Genomic DNA, 20,689 nt, shown 5'->3' with positions numbered 1-20,689 from the left:
CGTGAAAAGCTGTGCCGTGATCTTTCCATCTCCATCAGATGCTCACCTTTGAAGTCTCAGCACCCAGCAAGGGAAACGAGAATATGTACATGGCTCCACTGGTATGTCAGGGAGAAAGTAGAAGACACTATTCTCTGCCTCCCCTTTTTCCAGTACTCAAGGTGTATTCACAATCTATACTGACACTGGAAAAATGTGGGTTCCTGATAAATTTGATTTAAAGGGGTGACTGCCAAATTGATCCACTTTTAGGTGAGTGTGATAATTTTGGATGTGGATAATTGGTTTATCTTTTCAATAAAAATATGGAAAGCTTTAAAAGGTTTCATTTAAAAAATGTGTCTTTCCACTGTTTCCAGGGAAATGGATTTTTGAGCTTGAGGGCTTTAAAGATAATTAATATTCAGGAAGCAAGAGTGGTTGGTTTGCTTTCTGTGATGGAAACTGGTTCTGATTGCTGCCATTCAATAACTTGTGAGCCTTTCTGACCTTCTTCCTTCTCTGCTTTGTTATGATTTAGGACACTTCTGTTACAGCTGTACATTTCACTAAAATTACACAGAAATCCAAAGGTTACTGTTGTTTGATTTTCTATTACTACATTTAGAACAAACCAATATTCTTTCATTGAAAGCAGTACATGAAATATGTATTGGATACACTCATATCTGATTAAAAAAACCACATGTTTCCTCAGGTGTGAAAGCTAAGACAAGGGAAAGAAGGAAGACTTAAAGAGAAAAGAAATGAAGGAAAGAGACAAGATGATAAACCAGAGGGAGGGAGAGAAATGGAAAATGGAAACCGAGACAAGGATGTTAAAACTGCTTAATGCACAGAGTGAGGGTTGTACTGGAAAAAGGAGAATATGTAAGAAAGAAAGATACATAGAAGAAAGCCTGGCAATTTATTATGAAGTGCCACTTGTGTAAGACCTGCTTCAGAGTCACTGGCCACAAAGGTTAATAATGATGGTAGTAATCTTGATTTCAATTTACAACAAATGGGATGAAAGGCAGCCAGCCTCAAATGGCAACACCTGCATCGGTGACAGGAGAACACATAAGCAGCAGCCGAGGTACCCGGATATGCAAGGGCTTAGATTAAGGAGTCCTTTTTTATACAGTCATCTTAGATATAATATAACATCTACTGTCTTCAAAGTTTTATTAGGAGATTTCTGAGAAGACCAAGTTAAGAAGTTTCTAGAATTTTGAAGTGAGCACATCTAAAGTTTTACACTGTGATTCACCTTCCCTGGTATTGACTTTTGGCTAAGGCTTGACGTTTCTTACATCCTTCCCCATCTGTATGTTGCCATCAGTGTTTTCTCTCCATCATTGCCTCCTCCTGAGGCAGGAATAGAGGAAAGTGTAACTAGGAAATCTCTTACTGCTTTTCAAAGTCTTCATAGCTATGGATTACTTTGATTTGGGTATAAAGACTTCCTTCCACTAAGGCTCACATGTTGGATGCTTGGACCCAGCTAACTACTTAGAGGTGATTGTACCATGAATGTGCTAAATTAATCTGTTGGTAATTTCATCTTGCATGATCGATTAGGAGAAGGTGCTGGTTGGTGAAGTATACCACTGGTGAAGGGGAGGCTGCATTGGAAAGGGGTGGAGGGTGGCAAGGGATGGGGTCCAGGGCCTTAAGAGCTTCTCCTAAAGAATGAAGAATGTACCTGGCAGATTCAGTAATGGCCTGGAGCCAAGGCCTTGGGGAGCTGTAGCTTTGGATCCTGAAGCCCTCCATCTACCCTAGGATGCTGTGGTTATCATCAAAAGGTTGATGATGTACTCAGTCTCTGAAGCACTTGAGATATTCTGTGCTCTCTTTGTGTAGCACTGATTAACTTTCTGATGACTTTTTCCCACTGTGTAATAGTTTTCTGTTGGCTCAGTCTCCCAACCTCCCAGATAGAGTATATGAGATGCTGTGCTTATTGCAAAACTTGCTTGGCAGGAGAAATAACTTGTGAAAGACCTCCTGATGCCACCTGTTCTATCCTCTTTACCTCTGAACCTCTGGGCCTTCTCTGATCCCAGGAGAGGTCACCTTCATCTTCTAAGTCATTCTTCTCAGATATTTTGACACAGTTATATTAAAAACTGAAAAAGATGCGTGGCTATCATTTGTGAATCTTGGTGAAATACATCTCAATGTTCCTTTTAATTATGTTTCTATGGATGTGATAAGCATCTGCCTCTTTGTTGTACCCAAGCCAATCACACAGACCCAGGTGATAATAGATGAAAAGCTTTCCTGAAGAACTTAGAAGGCTAACCAAAAGTGGTTCAGTACAGAATCAATACTTTCAGGCAGATGATGGGCTGCTATGTGAAGTAAGCATGACTGTACCTATGAAAAGAGTCTAATGAGCCCAGTAGAAGAATTGCAAATGCTCTCAGTAACTGTTTCTTGTTCATTTTGAGGAAGAACCAAAGATTTCACCTGGCCTCTGTGAGGCTACACAAAGGCAACAGTTAAGACAGATGACTCTGAGCATTGTAACTGTCTTAGTTAGGGTTACTATTCTGTGAGGAAACACCATAACCAAAGGCCACTTAGAGAAGAAAGGATTTATTTAGCCTATGATTCCAGCTCAATGGCTCATTACTGAAATAATTCAGGACAGGAATTAAAGGAGGGTAGGAACCTGAAGGCAGGAACCAGTGCAGAAGCCATGGAAGAATGCTGCCTATTGGCTTGTTCTTCATGGTTTTCTCAGCCTGATTTCTTACAGGACCTAAGACCACTAGCTCAAAGGTGGCCCAATCCACAACAGGCTGGATGCTCATTCATTAACTAAGAAAAAGCCCAACAGGTGGTCCAACAGCCTGATATTAAGGAAAGACTTTCTCAGTTGATGCTTCCTGGTATCAGATGACTACAGCTTGTGTCCAGTGATGTAGAACTAGACAGAACAGCATCTTCTATAGAACTTGAAATTGGAGCTGTCAGTGGTAGACTCGGGAAATATTCAAAGCAACTTACTCTGAATCTTCAAGAATACCTGCACATACTAGTGTGTGCATGGTTTGTTTATCACAGAATAGAACACAGGATCCAGAAGTTAAACCACAAGGCCGCAGCTAAAAATTGTTTTTGCAAAGATACCAACAAATATTTTAAAAGAGTACTTCTTCAATAAATACTGCTGTTGTTGTTGTTGAGAAAACTGAATACCAAAAGCCCTAGTACCAGGCCAGCTGGTTCTTTTGAGCTGTTATCCTGTGGGCTTCCATAGATGCTCAGCTGTCACCAGTGCTCTTGGTTAAACTACAGAACTTTACAATAAGACCCCATCGATAAAGACACCACATACTTAAGTCACAGAACATGGGAAAAAATGAATGTTATACTTAGCCATAAGATTTATTCCTACTGGCTAGTTTTCCTAGCGTTGGATGGTTCCTTACACATTGCCAGAGTTAAACATATTTGTTGGTCTTACCCATTTGTAAAACCTGAAAGCTACAACAGCTGCCTTGACAATATATTCACACTATCTTCTAATTGTCTAAAGTCATAGGAGTAACTATTTAGTGGTTGTATCTAAGGCCTACTCTGTGAGACTGAATCCATATCTGGCATTGTCAATGCCAAGAATCTGTTTAGATAGGTCACAGGCCATATGAGAGAAGCAACTATTACTATTATGGTACATGAGCATAGTATTCAAACAACTCCTGAAGACATCAATATATCCCTAAACCAGTACATTGTCTTCACCCTTATTAGCGAAGCTGAGATCCTCAATTGAACATAAAAAGATAAGAAGCTCCACTATATGGGCTATACATCTCAAACACCTCCCCACAAGAATCAGGGATCTCTGAGGAAGAAGTAGGAAAAAATCATAAGAGCCAGAGGTGGTGTATGTCACTATGAAGAGAGTGTTGTCCAATAACAATAGAATAACTGGGCATATGAATCCAAAATGATTGTTACAGCATGTACAAGATAATGGAATGCTCAAGTCAAACAAAATCTCATCGTAGAGAGCAGAAGTGAACACGAAGTCCAGTCCCTAGCTGAAAACTATTAGCATTTGGAATCTTCTGAGGGAAGGAGGATCAATTCTTTAATTAATTGACTCCTGGAAAGTTGACCACAGTTAGTCAGCCTCCACCAATTTGTGTCAGCAAACACAAATTGGACACAATGGGTTAAAAAAAAATCAAGACTAGGACTTGATGTTGAGTGGGAGGGAAGTAAAGGTGGATCTGAGCAGAGTTGGACTTGGGATGAATGTGATAAAAATGCACTGTAGGAAACTCTCAGAGAATTCATAAAGTATCACTAAAAGCAAAACCAACAGCAACAAATCCTTGATGTCCAAATACCAAGAGTGAAAGTAGATTTAAATGTTTCACCCTGAAAATTCAATTTGAATTAGAGCTAACATCTTAATATATAAGTTAGAACAAGCACAGGCAAGAATGTTCTGAGAAAAGACTCAATGAGAAAGGAAATTATCTTACAGAATTGACAAATAAGAGTGCTGGGGAGATAGAAAAAACAGTAAGAAAGATTGCTCTGCTGGCATAAGGACCTGCGTATGATCCTAGTCAAGCGTGTAGAAAGCTGGACATGACTTCTTGGGCTTGGAACTCCAATGTTGGAGAGATTGACAGATTCCAAGAACTTTCTGACTAGGCAGAAAAAATGGCAAACTACCTGTTCAAAAGGGTGCACGCCTCAGTGGAGGAATGTGATAATGTTGCAGAAAAGCACATGGCATCCTGCTTTGGCGATTTCATGCACATGCATGGGCATGTGTACCCACACATGGATGTGCATGCATCACACCCATAAAGGATACAATGCATGTACACACACACACACATTTATGTATACACACATATACATTTATGCATACACACATGTACAGAGATGATGATGGTAACAGATAGATGAGAGATAGAGAAAAACTGATAAATAGGATTGTATTTTTAAAAATGTTTCTATGCAGCAAGGGAAACTACCAGCAGAGTAAGGAATTAAACCACAGAACAAAATATAATATGTACTATTTATACTTCAAAAAATGAACTTACTCTACAATACATAAAGAACTACAAAATCCAATAACAAAAACTTCAGATCTTCCAATCAATCAATCAATGGTCCAATGAACTGAATTGGCAGTTCTTAAAACATCACAAAATAAACCCTGATACATGTATGAAATGTTTTCTATATCCTTAGCCAGAAATGAAGTAAAGATTAGAACCCTATATCATCTCATTCGTAATGTATATCATCAAGAGAGCAACCAATAACAAATTTAGGTAAGGATATGAGGAAAGAGAACTCTTCCTTAATAGTGATAGGAACATAAACTTCATGAGTTACTTTGAAAATTTACAAATTGAGGTTACTCAAAGTATTAATTATAGAACTTCCATCTGGCCCAGAGATGTCTTTCCTGGGTATATACATAAAGGACTCTTAAGTCAACCCAGAGATACTTGAATACCCATGTTTACTGCTAAACAATTCATAATACTCAGGGGATGGAAGCAGCCTGTGTACCAGCAGAGGGATGGTTAAGGAGAATGTGGGATCTACACACAATAGAATGTTGTAGATGTAAAAAAGTGAAAATAACATTTACATCAAAATGGTTGGAATTGGAAATTATTATCTTAAGGAAAGTGTCCCAAGCCTAGATAGAAGTTAGTTACTTTATGTTTTTTTCTGTATACAGATGATAGATTTTAATAAATTGTGTGTGTGTGTGTATGTGTTGAGGAGTAAAAGCCATGAAACTGGAAAGGGGAACGTGAGAGGGTAGAGGGGCTGTGAATGATTGTTGACAGGGATTAAAAGAAACAAACAGGGCAATAGAATACACATGCTGGACGCAGCCCAGCATGAGAGGGGCAGAGGGTTGAGGAGGGGAGCAGAGGACAAGGACTAAAATAAAGTATGTGTGAAAGCATGCATCCTAATGAAAACAACTACCTTGTATTCCAATCTGTAAAGCTAAAAACAGTGGAAAAGCACACACACACAAAGAATACCTATTGCTACTTCCCTCGGTTTAGATATGTATAAAATCAAAATATATGTTGGGCTGAGATGCAATTGTATGCATAAACACTCGGTGGTTTAGAGGATGATATTTTCAATTGGAGTTTCGACACTAAGCTTCTTCACACGCTGCTCAGACCATGACTTCTTTAAAGACAGAGCATGCTGTCTCCAGTCTTTAAAGAGTCTGTGACATTGAGCTTTAGCCTGATCCTTTCCTGTGCCCATGCTATCACTACTCTTGATGATGATGCATGTGGTCGCATGCACATCAGGATCGAAGACAACTGTGCTCCATGACAACCCACTGGTACCTGGGGTTCAGGTTGATTGACAGTAGTTCCTTCTACAAATAATGAAACACAGTACTTTTCCAAGTACCAGAAATGGAGTTAGTTAACAAGCTCCAATCTGTAAGTTAGGCATTGGATATTTTTCCCCTTTAACGTCGAGAGCATTATTCATCCACATGAGTACTGGCAACTAGCTCAGACCAAAAGAAATAATCAAAGAAAAATTGATCGTCATTCATTTGATGAAATCAAATTTGAGTTCAAAACACTGAGGAAGAGTCTGGAGGTCTAACCTTCTAAACAACTAATCTTTGTCCAGAGATGTATATTCAGGCTGCCCCAAACAGGAATTATAAATAGCAGATATTGATAATTCTCTATCAAATTAGACCCACAATTCCTTGTGTTCTCCCCCCCCAGAACATTATATACAATAAATACTTTAGTGAAAGAGGGGGCCATATACTCCACTCTCTCTCTTTCTGTCTGTCTCTCTTTTTCTCCCCCCTCCCCCCCCCTACACACACACTCATACGCACACACACAGAGATTTGTGGCTTGGTGGGCTGGGAAGATGGTGACTCAGCAAACTGCTTGGCTTGAAACCCTGAGGACCAGAGTTTGATTCCCAGAATCCATGTTGAAAATGATAGGTGTGATAATCCATGCCTGTAATCCCAACACAGGGAAAAGCGACCATAGGAGAACATCCGAGCTTGCTGGCCAGGAGCCTGTCCTCCTTGGTAAGCTCTACACTAGTTAGACCTGGTCTCAGAAAACAATGTGGATACACCCAAGAAAAGAAGCACAAGCTTGACCTCTGGTGCCCATGCATGTGCACAGATGGACAAATGCATGTAAAGGTATACACACACACACACACACGCACACACACACACGCACGCACGCACGCACGGGAGACAGAGAGAGAGAGAGAGAGAGAGAGAGAGAGAGAGGAAGAGAGGGAAAGAGGGAGAGAAGGAGGGAGGGAGGGCGGAGGAGACACAACATAAAGAAAACCATTCCACAAGGACATCAGCTTCTTTGCAATCAGTTCTCTTCCTCACATCGTATTTCTCCAAATCCATTCTTGTCCCTGCTGCTATTCCTTCACTGATGTTCCATCTGACCAAAGAAAGGCTGAGAACCTTATTTAGGTTTCACCTGGCTCTTTGACAGTGCTTTGCAAATTTCTTTTCTGGCCTTTCCTCACATGGACTCTGAAAAGAGACAGCCTGTTGCTGACTTCTGCCTCTGCCACTCACATGTATCTTCAGTGTGTTTTGAGGCCTTTCTGTGGCCTCCAATAATATTTTATAGGCATACGCTAGTTTGCAGTAAAAAAAAAGGAAGTGCTTATTGAAAAGCTCCCATGGCACCCGAAGAAGAAAACAAATCCCAACAAAAGAATTTAATTAAGGCAATCCTTTTCAGTACCCATCTTTGTCTAACAGTCAATTAAATTCTACCAGCATTGGCTTGTCAGAGTCAATCAAAGTCCCAGTGGGCACTGCCTGTATTCAAATCGAGGAGAGATGAGGAGGGGCCTCAGACTTTGGGCTTTCACAGGAAGGTGTGCCCCACCCCTAGCCCAGGCATCCCAGACACACACTCATTCTTTAGTTATCCTCTGAGAACTGGGTAAAGGTGAGGGCAAAAGGCAAGTCCTTACATTCTTAAATCCTCTGTAGAGAATCTGAAGCTCTTTCTTGGTGAATTTGCTCTGGGCTTCCAGCAACTCCAGGGCTTCAGGCCGATGCCTGACTGTAGCCATTTCCAGTTCATCTTCCACGCTGTCTGCGGAGGAAAACCAGAGAGAGACTTAAGCTTAACTGCTGCTCCCTGGCACCAGGAATGAACAACACAGAAAAACAGGATCAGTTCCTCCAGGAAGAGTCCTCACATGGGCAGTAGCAATCTCCATTTCTCAGCTTTCGCCATATTAAACTAAGACATTTCTGTATGATATCCCTTATACATCCCACTGACCAAGGTAAACCTTGCAATTTGAGGATTTTTGCAGAACGACTTGAAATGTATGAAAATAAGCAACAATTGATCCTAAGTTGTGTTTGAATACTGAATATTAGTTTTAAATGTGGGACTTGTATAAACAGCCCTGTAATTTCATACATTCTGCATATACCACGAAGGCTCTCCTATGTTTTCTGAGGGTTCCATTCAAAATAGGTGAGTTTTTTTGGGGTGGGGTGTCTACAAATGAAATGTTTAGACAAGGTACTAAAGAATACGAAGCAACAGAAGGCAGTTGGACTGGCCAAACACCAGCCCTTCTGCTGTTTGCTGGAAGGACTGGGGCCTCCAGGTATTTGAACTGGTCTGTTTTGCAGTAAGTGCAGTCAGTTTAGAAGGCGCTCTTATACTATTTTATCCAATTCTGTGACTATATATACACTGTAATTTATCAAAGATGGTTTGTGTTAAAAATGTTTTGTGCCAATATGACTGGGAATTGCTATAAACTTTAATGAAATTTTGGAGTACAATAATGTAATCTATTTTCTTTTTTAATATATCACTTCTCAGAACTTGCAAAAATGAGTCCTGTTTGTATAATACAATAGAGCCCAAGGATTTCTCAAGAGGAAATGGTCTACCCTCAAGCAATATCTAGTACTGTGTGTGAATTTAGCATATGGCTATCTAAGCACACGTAGTTCAGTGGTTTACAGTGGAGGGTGAGATGGAGCCAAGAGTAAATATTCTCTTCCTCTCAAGGATTTCAGCAGGAAAGTGTTAGTGTCTACGGACTGTAGATATAAAGGAGTGAGGCTAACAGATAAACACTGGCTGTACCATTCCCAATATCCCATGGTTGTGGGTCCTCCAACCTCTGACCCACAGGTCAGTTAGAAATGTGCAGACATAAGATGTGACACTAATGTGTTAGCTCTAGCACCTCCACCTGTGTACTGGGGGGGGGGGGAGTGCTCATTGGATGAGCTCTCATCAGGGAGTAGAGGATCAGGAGAAACTCTTAAGTGTTTGCAGGAAACCATGCAATGGAGCAGATGTTTGCAATGGGTGTGCTTGTTAAATAAATGATAGGAGGTCAAAACAAGTATTCTTTATTCCTAGGTAATTTACAGTTTTGTGGGCTTTGTGGATGAGACTGCTTCCCTGGTTTATTTTTCGGTTTAAAGGAAGGTCGCCGATTTTTCTGCATTAATCTGTATTCTGTCACTGGCTGAAATTATTTACCATCTCCAAAGGGAGATTTTTAGTGGAGTCTTTCATAGTAAGAATCACATCATCTGCAAGTAGGGATATCTAGATTTCTTCTTTCCCTATTTGTATGCTTAAAAAAAAAATCCTTCTCTTGTCTTATTGCTCTGGCTACAGTTTCAAGCACTGTGTTGAACAGAAGTGGAGAGAGTGGACGTTTTTCTTTGTTTCAGACATCAATGGTAAGCCCATCTTTTTGTTCATTTACCAAATTTCAGCTTGTAGACACAGGCAAGGACTTTCTGAATACATCTGTGGCAGCACAGTAAGTAATATCACAAATCAACAATGGCATCCCATGTCACTAAAAAACTGTACAGCAAAGGAAACTGAGATGTGACTTGACAGACAGCTGACAGGATGGGAGAGAATTTTTGCCAGCTACTTATCTGATGAAGGATAAGTGTCAGAAATACACAAATAAATAAAAAAAAATCCCCCTAAACATTAAGAATATAAATAGCACTAAAATATGGGCAATGGGTGGAACCGAAAATTCGTAAGAGAAGAATTCAAATGGCTAAGAAACAACATAGTACTCAGCACCCTTAGAAAACAATGAAATGAAAAATAAAATCACATTAAGACTTTCTCATCCCAAGCTGAATAACAGTCATTATCAATAAAAATCACAACAAATTTTGGTATAGATATGCAAAACGGGAGCTCTTTTTTTCTTTTTTAAATTAATTTTATTTAACTCAAGAACAGTCTTTTCTTTTAATTATTTATTGAATGTTACACCATGTGCATGTCTATGTCTGGCATGCTGCCTGCTTGCAGAGTATCCCCTGGAACTGAGGTTATGAAGAGCTATGAGCCACTCTGTGGGTCCTGGGAATCAAAACTGGATCCTCCACAAGAACAACAAATGCTCTTACTCCATGGGCCACTTTTTTTCTTAGCCCTGTAAAGGGAAATTAATATTTGCTGTTGTTGAGAGTGTGAACTAGTGCACCCAGTTTGAAAATTAGTCTGGATGTTTCCTAAAAATTAGAAAGAGCTGTCTTAAAAGGGAATGCAGAGATAGCTCAGTAGTTAAAAGGCACTTGTTGCTCTTACAGAGACCCACAGTTAACTCCAGTTCCAGGGGATCACACGTCCTCTTCTGACTTCTGTAAACACAAGGCATGCATTTGATGCACACACATAAATGCAGACATGACACTCAAAATAAAATGAGTAACTCTGATTATATAATAATAACAATAATTGTAATAGTAATAATAAAAATGTATCCTATGTTGTTACAGGTTTATTACTCCTAGACATATACCTAAATGAAATGTATATCCTAGTACAGAGACACTGGCACACCAATGTTCTCTAGTTACATTATCTAGGAAATATAATCAACTGGATATCTATTAACAGATGAATGGATATGAAAAATGTGGTATATATGCACAATGGAATATTTCTCAGCTACAAGTCAAATGAAATCACAAAATTTGGAGATGAATGGATGGAACTGGGGGAACATAAAGTAAGATGCTGTTAGGCAACTTGGATAGAGAGAAAGACACACCCTCAGTTCCAAACGTTTTGTTCTGTGTATTTAATTTTGCCAGGAAGTTGGAAAGGGGCCTTTGGTGGGGGCTTGTTAATTGAGGAGGGAGAGTAGAATATCGGTCAAATTAAAGCAGTGAGGGGGGCTGGGCACAGCAAAGGAGGGGAGTGGGAGTATGAGGGAAGTCAGGGGATGAAGGGAAGGCTTGCCTAATGGAAGGGGGTATGAAAAGCCACATGGAAGCCTACCATCTCACAGCCGGTGAAAAATAATTGCAAGGATGGTAGAACATATGTAAAGAAAAGGGGAGAAGGGAGGAGAGCATGTGGGATTAGAAAGATTCTAGGAAGATTGAGGGGAGGAATAGACGAGAGCAGAGAGAGAGAGAGAGAGAGAGAGAGAGAGAGAGAGAGAGAGAGAGAGAGAGAGGCCCCATAATAGAGGGAACCATTATAAGTTTGAAGAGAAAACAGACTATAGAGAAATGTCCAGAGACCTACAAGGATGATCCAACTAACAATCTGAGCAACAGCGGAAAGGTGACTTAAATGCCCTTCCCTGATAATGAGATTGATGACTAACTTATCTGCCATCATAGAGACCTCATCTAGTAGCTGATAGAAACAGAAGCAGACACCCACAGCTAAACACTGAGCAGAACTCCTGGAATCCAGATGCAGAGAGGGAGGAGTGATAAGAAAATGGGGTCAAGACCAGGCTACAGAAACCTACAGAGACAACTGACCTGTGAACAAGGGGGAGCTCATGGACCCCCCCCCCCAGACTGAAAGCTGGGAAACCAGCATTGGACTGACTCAGACCGCCTGCACATGGGCCTCAGTCAGAAGGCCTGGGCAGTCTAAGCGACCTCTGACAGTGGAACCAGGATGTATCCCTGTGCACAAAAGGACTTTGGAAGCACATTCCCCATGGAGGGACACTCTCTTAGCCTAGAGGCAGGAGAGAGGGCTGAGGCCTACTCCAAATGACTTGACAGATTTTGTTGATCCCTCCTAGAAGGCATCACCCTCCCTGTGGAGTGGGGGGGGGGATGGGAGGGTGGTGGTGGGGCATGGGAGGGATGGAGGGAGGGAGAGGGAACTGGGATCAATATGTAAAATAAGAAAAAATATTTAAAAAAGAGAAAAAGAAGAGAAATGGAGATGATGGAATAGTGAAGATTAAAGGATTAAGAAGGGATGAGGACAGAGGAGTGGGGAAAAGGAGGGGTTAGGGGTGGGCTACGCAGTACCAAAGCTTTGGAGAGGCTCATGAAATCCTTCGTCAGTAAGGTAATTTTGAAAAGCAATTCAAAGGACAGAATTATCTCACATGTTTAAACAATATCCCTCCCAGAAGACATGGGTTATTAAATGAAAACCACAATAAAAGTCATGGGACACATCCATATGAATCATTGACCAGGTGGGCTCCAGCATTTCTTAAAGACACAGGCTAGTGCCATTGTTCTTTATTACCAACTATGATAAACAATAAGCTCCTATTGCTGAAGATACCAGAATATAGGACATAGAAAAAAAAAAAAAAAAAAAACCAATCTCAAACTGAGGAAAAAGGTCCTCCCTGGTGCTGAGCTTTCACAATGCCTTGGGGTGTTATTTAGGGTTCTGGGGAAAACAAGACACCAATTATCTATCTTCCCAGCACTGGACCTCGAATGCTGCAAGAGTGACCTACCAGGCAAGACTTGCACACTGGTGCAATACTTGCATGACTGTTTCAAAGGAAACATTGCTTTCTTATTAGATTTGAGGTCTGCTACACAGGGAAAAATTTCATGGCTGATATTGTATTCTTGGTCAAGTCCCAAAACTTTGGAGATTATATGTCCTAGGGTCAAATATGCTATTATTATTTTTATGAATTGCCATATTATCAAATTTACTTCACAATATTTATGCTTATTCCTATAGACTTGTGCTGCTCTCAACCTTGGCTAAAGAAGTTTTTTCCTCAGTGGACAGTAGTCAGTGGAGAGATGCATGACTGGCTAAAGTGTTGAGAATAAGAGGTTGGGTATTCAGGCCTACTGAAAAAAAAATTTTTTTTTTCACCCTAATCCCACTCAATGCAATTTTGAACTCACAGTAGCTGTTATTACCTTTACAATTGCCAATACAAAGTAAAGCCAGGCAAAAGTTCAGTATAGATAAGGTAGATCATCTTCAGGCCCATCCCTTCCCAAAGATACTGACATTGGTTAGTTGTTTGTGGAAGGGAGACTCATTTCTTATTGGAGATGTGTTCACAGGTACGTTTCCCATGCTCAAGAAGATAGAACCATATCTATGCTATAGTCAGTCTTGGTAGGTATTAAAAAAAGACAAGTTGGGAGGGATCATGTTAATGGGGATATTAGGGATGTTAGGCTGAAGAAATGAAGAGAGGGTATTATATTTCATCATATAAATGTATGAGTTCCTTAAAAATAAAGGATAAGACTCTTAAGAAAGTAAGTAGTGTATTAACATATAGAGGGGAAAACTAAAAGTTGTCCAGAAAAAGATGCTAGGCATTGATTGGTATAATGACCCTAGCCTAGGATTTTGAGAGACACTCAGATGGAAAGAGAGTGGCTTCATCTCTTTTTTTTCCACTCATTTAAGTCAGTGAATGTTCTAGTACATGAATCCTGGAATAGAAAGATGTAGGAAACATAGCTTGATAAAGTAGCTATAGACTGGTAGCCTGATTTGTGCTGTGTTCTTAGATATGCTAATACAAATAAATGCCATGCTTCAAACTTAATGTAAGGGGATAATGACAAGTAGAAAGATTCCAACTTTGTACAGTTTTGTCTTTGATTTTTTTTTCATCATGTAAGTGCAACTTCTTAAATCTACAACACACTTCCTTTTGTAGCCCTGTTAACATATATAGGGTTTGTAAAGATCTGATTCAAGCATTCCTGTCTACTTTTTGAAGCCTATCCAGACTGCCCCCACAAGCAGTTCATCTTTAATGTGCATCAGTAGTTCTCAACCTGTGGTTCAAAACTCCCTTGGGGGGGGTGCATGTCACATATCAAACATGTATCCTGCATAACAGATTTACATTACAATTCATAACAGTGGCAAAGCTACAGCTATGAAGTAACAACAAAATAGATGTATGATTGTATGTCACCACAACATGAGGAATTATAACAAAGGGTTACAGCATTAGGAAGATTGGGAACCACTGAGCATGACTTAATAACTTGTTCACGTTTGATGTCTCCTTTGTGGGTTCCTTAAAAGCATGATCAACCCTACACATCTGGTTATCCTCTGGGTCTAATGGCCACCCTACCCTGCAGTCATGATGGTTTGTTGACTGGTTAATCAATGAATGACTTGCTGCTGATGATGTTAGAGCTGCCATTGTTCTGGGGTCCTGTGAGCTTAAGCTTCTCTCCAGAGAAGAACTTTTCAGACTGTCTCTGGGATGACAGTTGACCTAAAATGTCTTCTTTAGAACTGCTGTGTTCTCTTTTCATTGTTCAGAGAATCACAGCATAAGCAGAAGTGGAGGAGAGTTTAATCGGCTTTGCTGAGCACTCTTCAATCACAGCCTGACCTTGCAGAGACCCAGCGGCCTTTCCAGTAGTGAGGGACAAAACAATGCATTAACCTTCCAACCTATGTACCATGCAGCAAGTCTGACTGTACTACCCACAAGGGACAGTTTCTCGAGCTGTCACGGACTTGCAGATGCCACATCTAAGACAAAAGGCCTAAGGCTGGAGGGTCAGTATAACTGAATTAAGTTGTATGATAGGGTGAGCATCTCATGAGATATTCAAAAGGAATGATACTGTGTGTGTCTGCCTGTGGACTTTCTTCTCTTCCCGGCTGGCTAGTGTTTCTTCATGATGTTGATCTGCCAGAGGGTTGTTTCTGTGTCGAGAAACCTGACAGGTTCCAGAATAGATCCTTGAAATCAGCAGCAATTGGCAGCATATGCTAGGTTTTCAAAGCAGCATTAGTGAAAGCTATCAACTCTGATTCCCAGGTGAGCACTTCCCTGAGAGCTCAGCAGAACCCTGCAGGGTCACCTTGGAGTAGGTGCTAATTGGGAACATGAATTCTGGAAGAGTCTACCATGGGTTGAAGTTGATTAAGTTCCTGATGTGCACCAGGAGATCGATAAAATCTCCTAACAACTGCCCCCCAAATGAAGTATGGCAGTCTATCTGTCACATGGTGTGGAGACTGGTTCTCAGAGTTAAAACAATACATGGCCAGCTGTCCAACTGAAGTAAAGATAGTGACCTGATTTATACCTGATCTTTGGCATCTCAAGGTGTGATATTTACTTTTGTGCATGCTCTCTTTTGTTCCTAAGAGAAATAACAGTGATAAAAATGACAAGCTTTTGACATCTGTGTACTGCCAATGTCTGAGAAGTTAACAATGCCCATTTCTTGGCTCCTGCTCTCCTGTTAATCTGTTGCTGTGTGACTTCTGATCCTTACTTGTATGGAATGAACTATGTCACCTGGATCCACAGGTTAAAAGCCCAGTGTCCCTTATGGTTTGGCTAAGCCCATCATCAGAGTTTTCATGCTCCTCACAGTGCTGCTGTGAAATGATGGCGGGACTTTTAAAAGGCAAGACTAACGGGATGTTATCATGCCCCCTCCCTCTTGTTGCTTTGGTTTTATGCTCACCATATGCCCTGGTCATTTTATGTGCCCTCTTCACAATGCATTAGTCATGATATAATATAGTAAAGGGACCCTCCTCAGAGCTGACATCTCACTATTTAAACTTTCATACCCTTAAACTAATTAGGAAAAGCATTTGATTTCATCATAAACTACCCAAATCAAGTGGGTAAAGGAAAATGGCTGGTATACAATCTGTGTGACAGCATATGATGACAGCATATGACATTATAAAATGTCATAATAGTGGGGCCTTAATCCAATATCCAAGAGGCCTAGGCATTTACAAGGACAAGAAAGGACAACTGAGGCTCGCTTCCAAAGGAAAACTCTCATGGAAACCCAACAAAAAGATGGCAACACCTTGCATCTCTAACTTTGGATTTACCATCTTTAGACTCTTGAGAAAGTAAAATTCTGTTGTTGGACACATTCAGACTGCAGTGTCCTCTCATCCATCCAGATTCAGGGGAGACACTGAGCTAACCAAAGTATGTCTCATTGCCCAGGTTTCCCAGTGGGTCCCAGCAAGTTTGCTGGGCCAATATCATCATTTAATTTTCACAGAATTCTTCAAGAGTAGAATTATCAATTTCATTGTTCAGATAAGAAAAATGAGTGATTAGTCTATGCTGCTGGGATTAAAGTCAAGTTGCCAGTTAGAAACCCAACAGACAGATGTCTCTTACCCAAGTATTTTAAAAGTAATGCAGAGTTTAAAATAAAAAATCACCATTATTTACAAAACTGTGGCCTAAGCCAGGTAGTGTGATACCTCATTTCAATACTGGCATAAATTCAGCAAGATACCCACTAAGGCCTTTGTCTAGAAGGCTGGGACCTACAAAGTTCAAATGATGTTTTTGCAAGGCACATGACACCTGGGCATCAGTCATTGCCTTTCAGTCACCAATGATCATGAGTTCAGTCAACCTGAACTCAGCAGCTGTTTTGAGAGATAGTCACAATAGGAAGATAGTCACAATGGAGAGATAAGAGGTGCCTCAGGAAATCACCAGTCAAGACGTGCCAAAGTGGAGTGTGGAAGTTTGCAGCTAGCAAAGGATGTCCTGCCAATGAGAAACACAAGGGAGGCAGGTGCAAAGGGAATAAGATCTCAGGTCTAGGAAAGATAAGGTGGACATATATTGGAGTGCTTGCTTTTTTGAAACAAACACAGTGAACTCAAATGGGGCCCTGACCTCTAGTGCATCCCAAGGCCCCTGTAAACTAGAAAAATAAATGCGTCTTGCCAAGGATCTGGTTCAGATGCTATGTTGCATTTGTATCCCCAGACACCACGAACACAAATGGTATTATAATTCATGTGTCCTTTAATGGATTTAATTGTGATCACACAACAAAATCCCATGACACCCTTGAGCTCCCTGGCTGTCTCTTTTTATCCTGTTTCTTAGATTTAAGACTGTAAGGGCCAACATTGTCTTGTATCTGAGTCAACAGGTCCCTCAAGCCATGACACAATTGGGCTAGAAAGTGGAATTTAAATGACTGGGGAACAACAGTAAGAGTTTTAAAATAGGCATCCTTAAAAATGTTTCTTAAGACACTGTAGAAGCCCATTATATCCCAACGTAATTATTCATTTGACCCTACCTGAAGCCTCCATCTTCCTGGATATAACTGCAAAAGAAAATGTTTTACCAAGAAGCTTGAGAATGTGCCCTGATTTTTAAAGACACAGGATTGTGCACAATCTTTCTTTTGTTCTTTTTAAAAATAATTTATCAATTATATATGCATGTTGTGCCTGTCATGTTATGCCTGCATGCCAGATGAGAGTACCAGATCTCATTACTAATGGCAGTGAGCTACTGTATGGTTGCTGGGAATTGAACTCAGGTTTTCTGGAAGAGGAGTCAGAGCTCTTACCCAGTGAGCCGTCTCTGCAGCCTGTGTACAGTGTTTCTAAGGCAGCAGTCAAAGCATCCTTTGGAGAATGGTGTTGCATGCTGTTGAAGTGGTTTCTGCACTCAGATCACAGTCACAAAAAGAGAGTTCTTTCCTAGTATGTCATATGTTCCTTTTAAATAATTTTATCTTAAATTTATTTATTGCATGGGTACATGTGGTGGTAATGATGAGATTTACATATATCACAGTGCATGTGTAGAGGTCAGATAATAATTTGTTGGAGTTTGATGTCCTATTCCTATAGGTGGGTTTTGGGAATTGGATTCAGGTTTAAAGACAAACACCCCTACTAGTGAATCTATCCTCTTATTTATTTAGGTCTCATTAGACGAATGGCCTGCCACACTCATACAGCATTAACTTTGATATATGAATGTGATCAGTTTGTGGTGGCGGGGGAGAGGGGGAGAAACAGACATACACATGGATACAGAGGCATACAGATGGAGGCCCAGACAGAGACATGAAGACACACAGAGAACTGTGTGATTTATAGGAACACCTTCTAAATTTTTATTACTAACCTGTACCTTTTATCAAATTGGCCTGATAATGGGAATAATGTCATGATAATCTTGAATAGCTTTTAGTGTTATTTTATCTATTACTAAATAAGGAGAAGCTTGGGCAAGTGATAAGTACTGGTGGGGCTTCACACAATTTGATCAAGGTCTTGTCTCTATGCCTCACTATGTGGAAGGTTTTTCACCATCACATTGGAAACTGTCCCCAGAGCCATTAGAAGGAGGGTGTGATTGATCTGTATTTTCTTTTTTGATTTGTGCCTAAGTGTCCAAGTCTGACACATTGGCGCAAGGAAAAGCTGTCTGGAGAATAGCTCACAAAGTTATTTTTTTTTTCTGCCAACAACACAACTCCCTTCCTCCTTTTATCATTTCTTCAAAGACTTTCAGAGACATAGGGTTCACACTCACATACCCAGCTTTCCATTCCTCCGTCCTCCTCTTGCTCAAAAATGTTGGCCCGAGAATGAGTTTATAGTACCAGGGATCATGGAATTAACTTAAGTCTACACACTGCACTGGTGACGATGATGGACGAGCACCTGTCACAAATTATCCGTTTCCTCTTCCTATTCTAACATTTGACATCCATGGGCAAAGATCAAACTTGTAAGCATCTCTTTGAAGTATTTGACAATGTTATTTTTTTTATGTCAAGAAGATGATGACCTGAGAACCCTCTCAACTTTACTTGTCTGTAAAATCCTTCATCTATCCATCCACAAGACCTATTTTGAAGTGGACATGTGAGTATGGAAGGAATTAATTCGAAGCTGATGATGTATACATAACCCATTAAGAAGAACACTATCAAACCATCAGAAATACTGAATGATTCCAAGACTGCCACGGACCACACTGAGCATCAGAAACACAGATGTGTCTTAGTCTGAAAATATTTCTTTAACCCTGGCAGTGTGTGTATTTTAAGACCAAAATAAGGCATAGTGCTTATTTAGTGCATTATTCTATTTCATACTCATATATTACATGAAAAATGAAAAGTATCTTGGAAATGGCAAATTATTTTGAGCATCTCTGTTAGATGTGTTTGTTGCCAATGACATAACAATTTCCATTCTGGGAGAACTTGAATTGCTTTGCAATTTCGTGATTGAATTCAATCGCTACAAAATGTAACAGCCTGGAGGTGTGCTGCCGGAGCAATTCCTCACAGCATGTATGCATGGATTGTCTTGGACTTGTTTGTAAACACAAATAGCTTTCTCAGAAGATTGGAATTACTTAAAGTCACCTCATTGGATTGCGCTTTATAAGCATTAAGCATATCATTATCAGAGTAGATCATGATGGACTATTATGACAGCAGCAATTACTTCTTAGGTGATAGGTTCACAAATAATTGTGTTTTAGATGAAGGGAATGAAAGGAATATTGCCAGATATTACACATGTAGACATAATCTACATTAAAGCTGATAAGAGGGAGGGGTTGGAAACAGGGAGTGTAATTGAATTCATCCATAAAGATAGATTAAAAAATATAAATTCTAATCAGAAAAGGAAAAAATGCTGAGTGATTATAGTTAATGAAAAGTTTTTATTTCAAAAGTAAGGCGATACAGAGAGATGAAGAAAGATGACCTCCATTACTTCACTCTGTTAAAAATGCTAAAAGGGAAACTATGAAGTGTTCAGCTCTAAGTGGAACACTTGCTTATTCTAGAGTTATCACCAAACAGGGACAGAATGATTCTTATTTTGTTTTTATTTATTCATTCACTTATATGTATTTGTAATAACAATTGATAAAAACCTGGAGGCTCTGAAGTTTTGAGGTGGAAGTCATGGGAGGTTAGGAAGGAGAAATGAGGCAATTATATTCTAATATAAAAAATCCCCCTCCTGCAAGGTAGAGGGGGAATTTGAAGCAGAGCATCATTTATCAGAATAATAGTAGTAGCTTCTCCTCTAGAGCCTATCAGCTGACTAACCAAGGTTCTTGGCCTGATAATGTTGCCAGGCCTGGGTTTTATTTGTGGAAAGTCACAATCACAAATACGTTGTTTACTCCCATGATGTTCATGCCACTCTTGAGTTAATGGAAATGTCTGGTTAGCTCAGTGTTTACAGTAGCTCTCAGAGGTCACAGATGGTTAAAGTTGAGGCTTATTTCTCTCCCTTGGTAGGGAGCACTACACCTTCAAGCACTATGTAAGCTATCCAGTAGGGATGAAGCTTCCAAGTGAGTACCAGCTGGATCTCTCCATATTTCTCTACATTATGTCTACAGCAGGAGTGTCTTACTGTCATGTTAAGGAAGGAAGAAAAATGCAATTGCAGTAGCCTGCACTGTTTGGGGGTCTCCTAGGAGGAGATAACCCATTCTTGGAACTTGGATGCTTATTTGTTAGTCTGTGGTGTCTAGTGGGAGCATTGCCACTCTCTTACAAGGTAACTCCGTTTTAATTCTTCCTTTTTCTTTTTTACAAGTTTATTGAATTTTT

At 40.1% G+C, this 20,689-nt stretch overlaps 1 protein-coding gene across 6 annotated transcripts in view; it reads right to left on the bottom strand.

The window, feature by feature from the left end:
- Positions 1–20,689, bottom strand: part of Kcnip4 (potassium voltage-gated channel interacting protein 4) — a 998,325-nt gene that overhangs the window by 86,294 nt on the left and 891,342 nt on the right. For 4 of the 6 annotated variants that reach the window (XM_051174064.1, XM_051174063.1, XM_051174062.1 and 1 more), the window contains exon 2: positions 8,011–8,135. In XM_051174064.1, coding sequence (XP_051030021.1) covers positions 8,011–8,135 — 125 coding nt within the window. The remainder of the gene's footprint in view (positions 1–8,010; positions 8,136–20,689) is intronic. The other 2 variants (XM_051174060.1, XM_051174065.1) reach the window with 1 other exon arrangement.

The sequence above is a fragment of the Phodopus roborovskii genome, unplaced genomic scaffold (assembly GCF_943737965.1).
Source record: "Phodopus roborovskii unplaced genomic scaffold, PHOROB, whole genome shotgun sequence".
In the NCBI taxonomy this organism is placed as follows: domain Eukaryota; kingdom Metazoa; phylum Chordata; class Mammalia; order Rodentia; family Cricetidae; genus Phodopus; species Phodopus roborovskii.
This window is presented reverse-complemented; position numbering and strand designations above follow the sequence as displayed.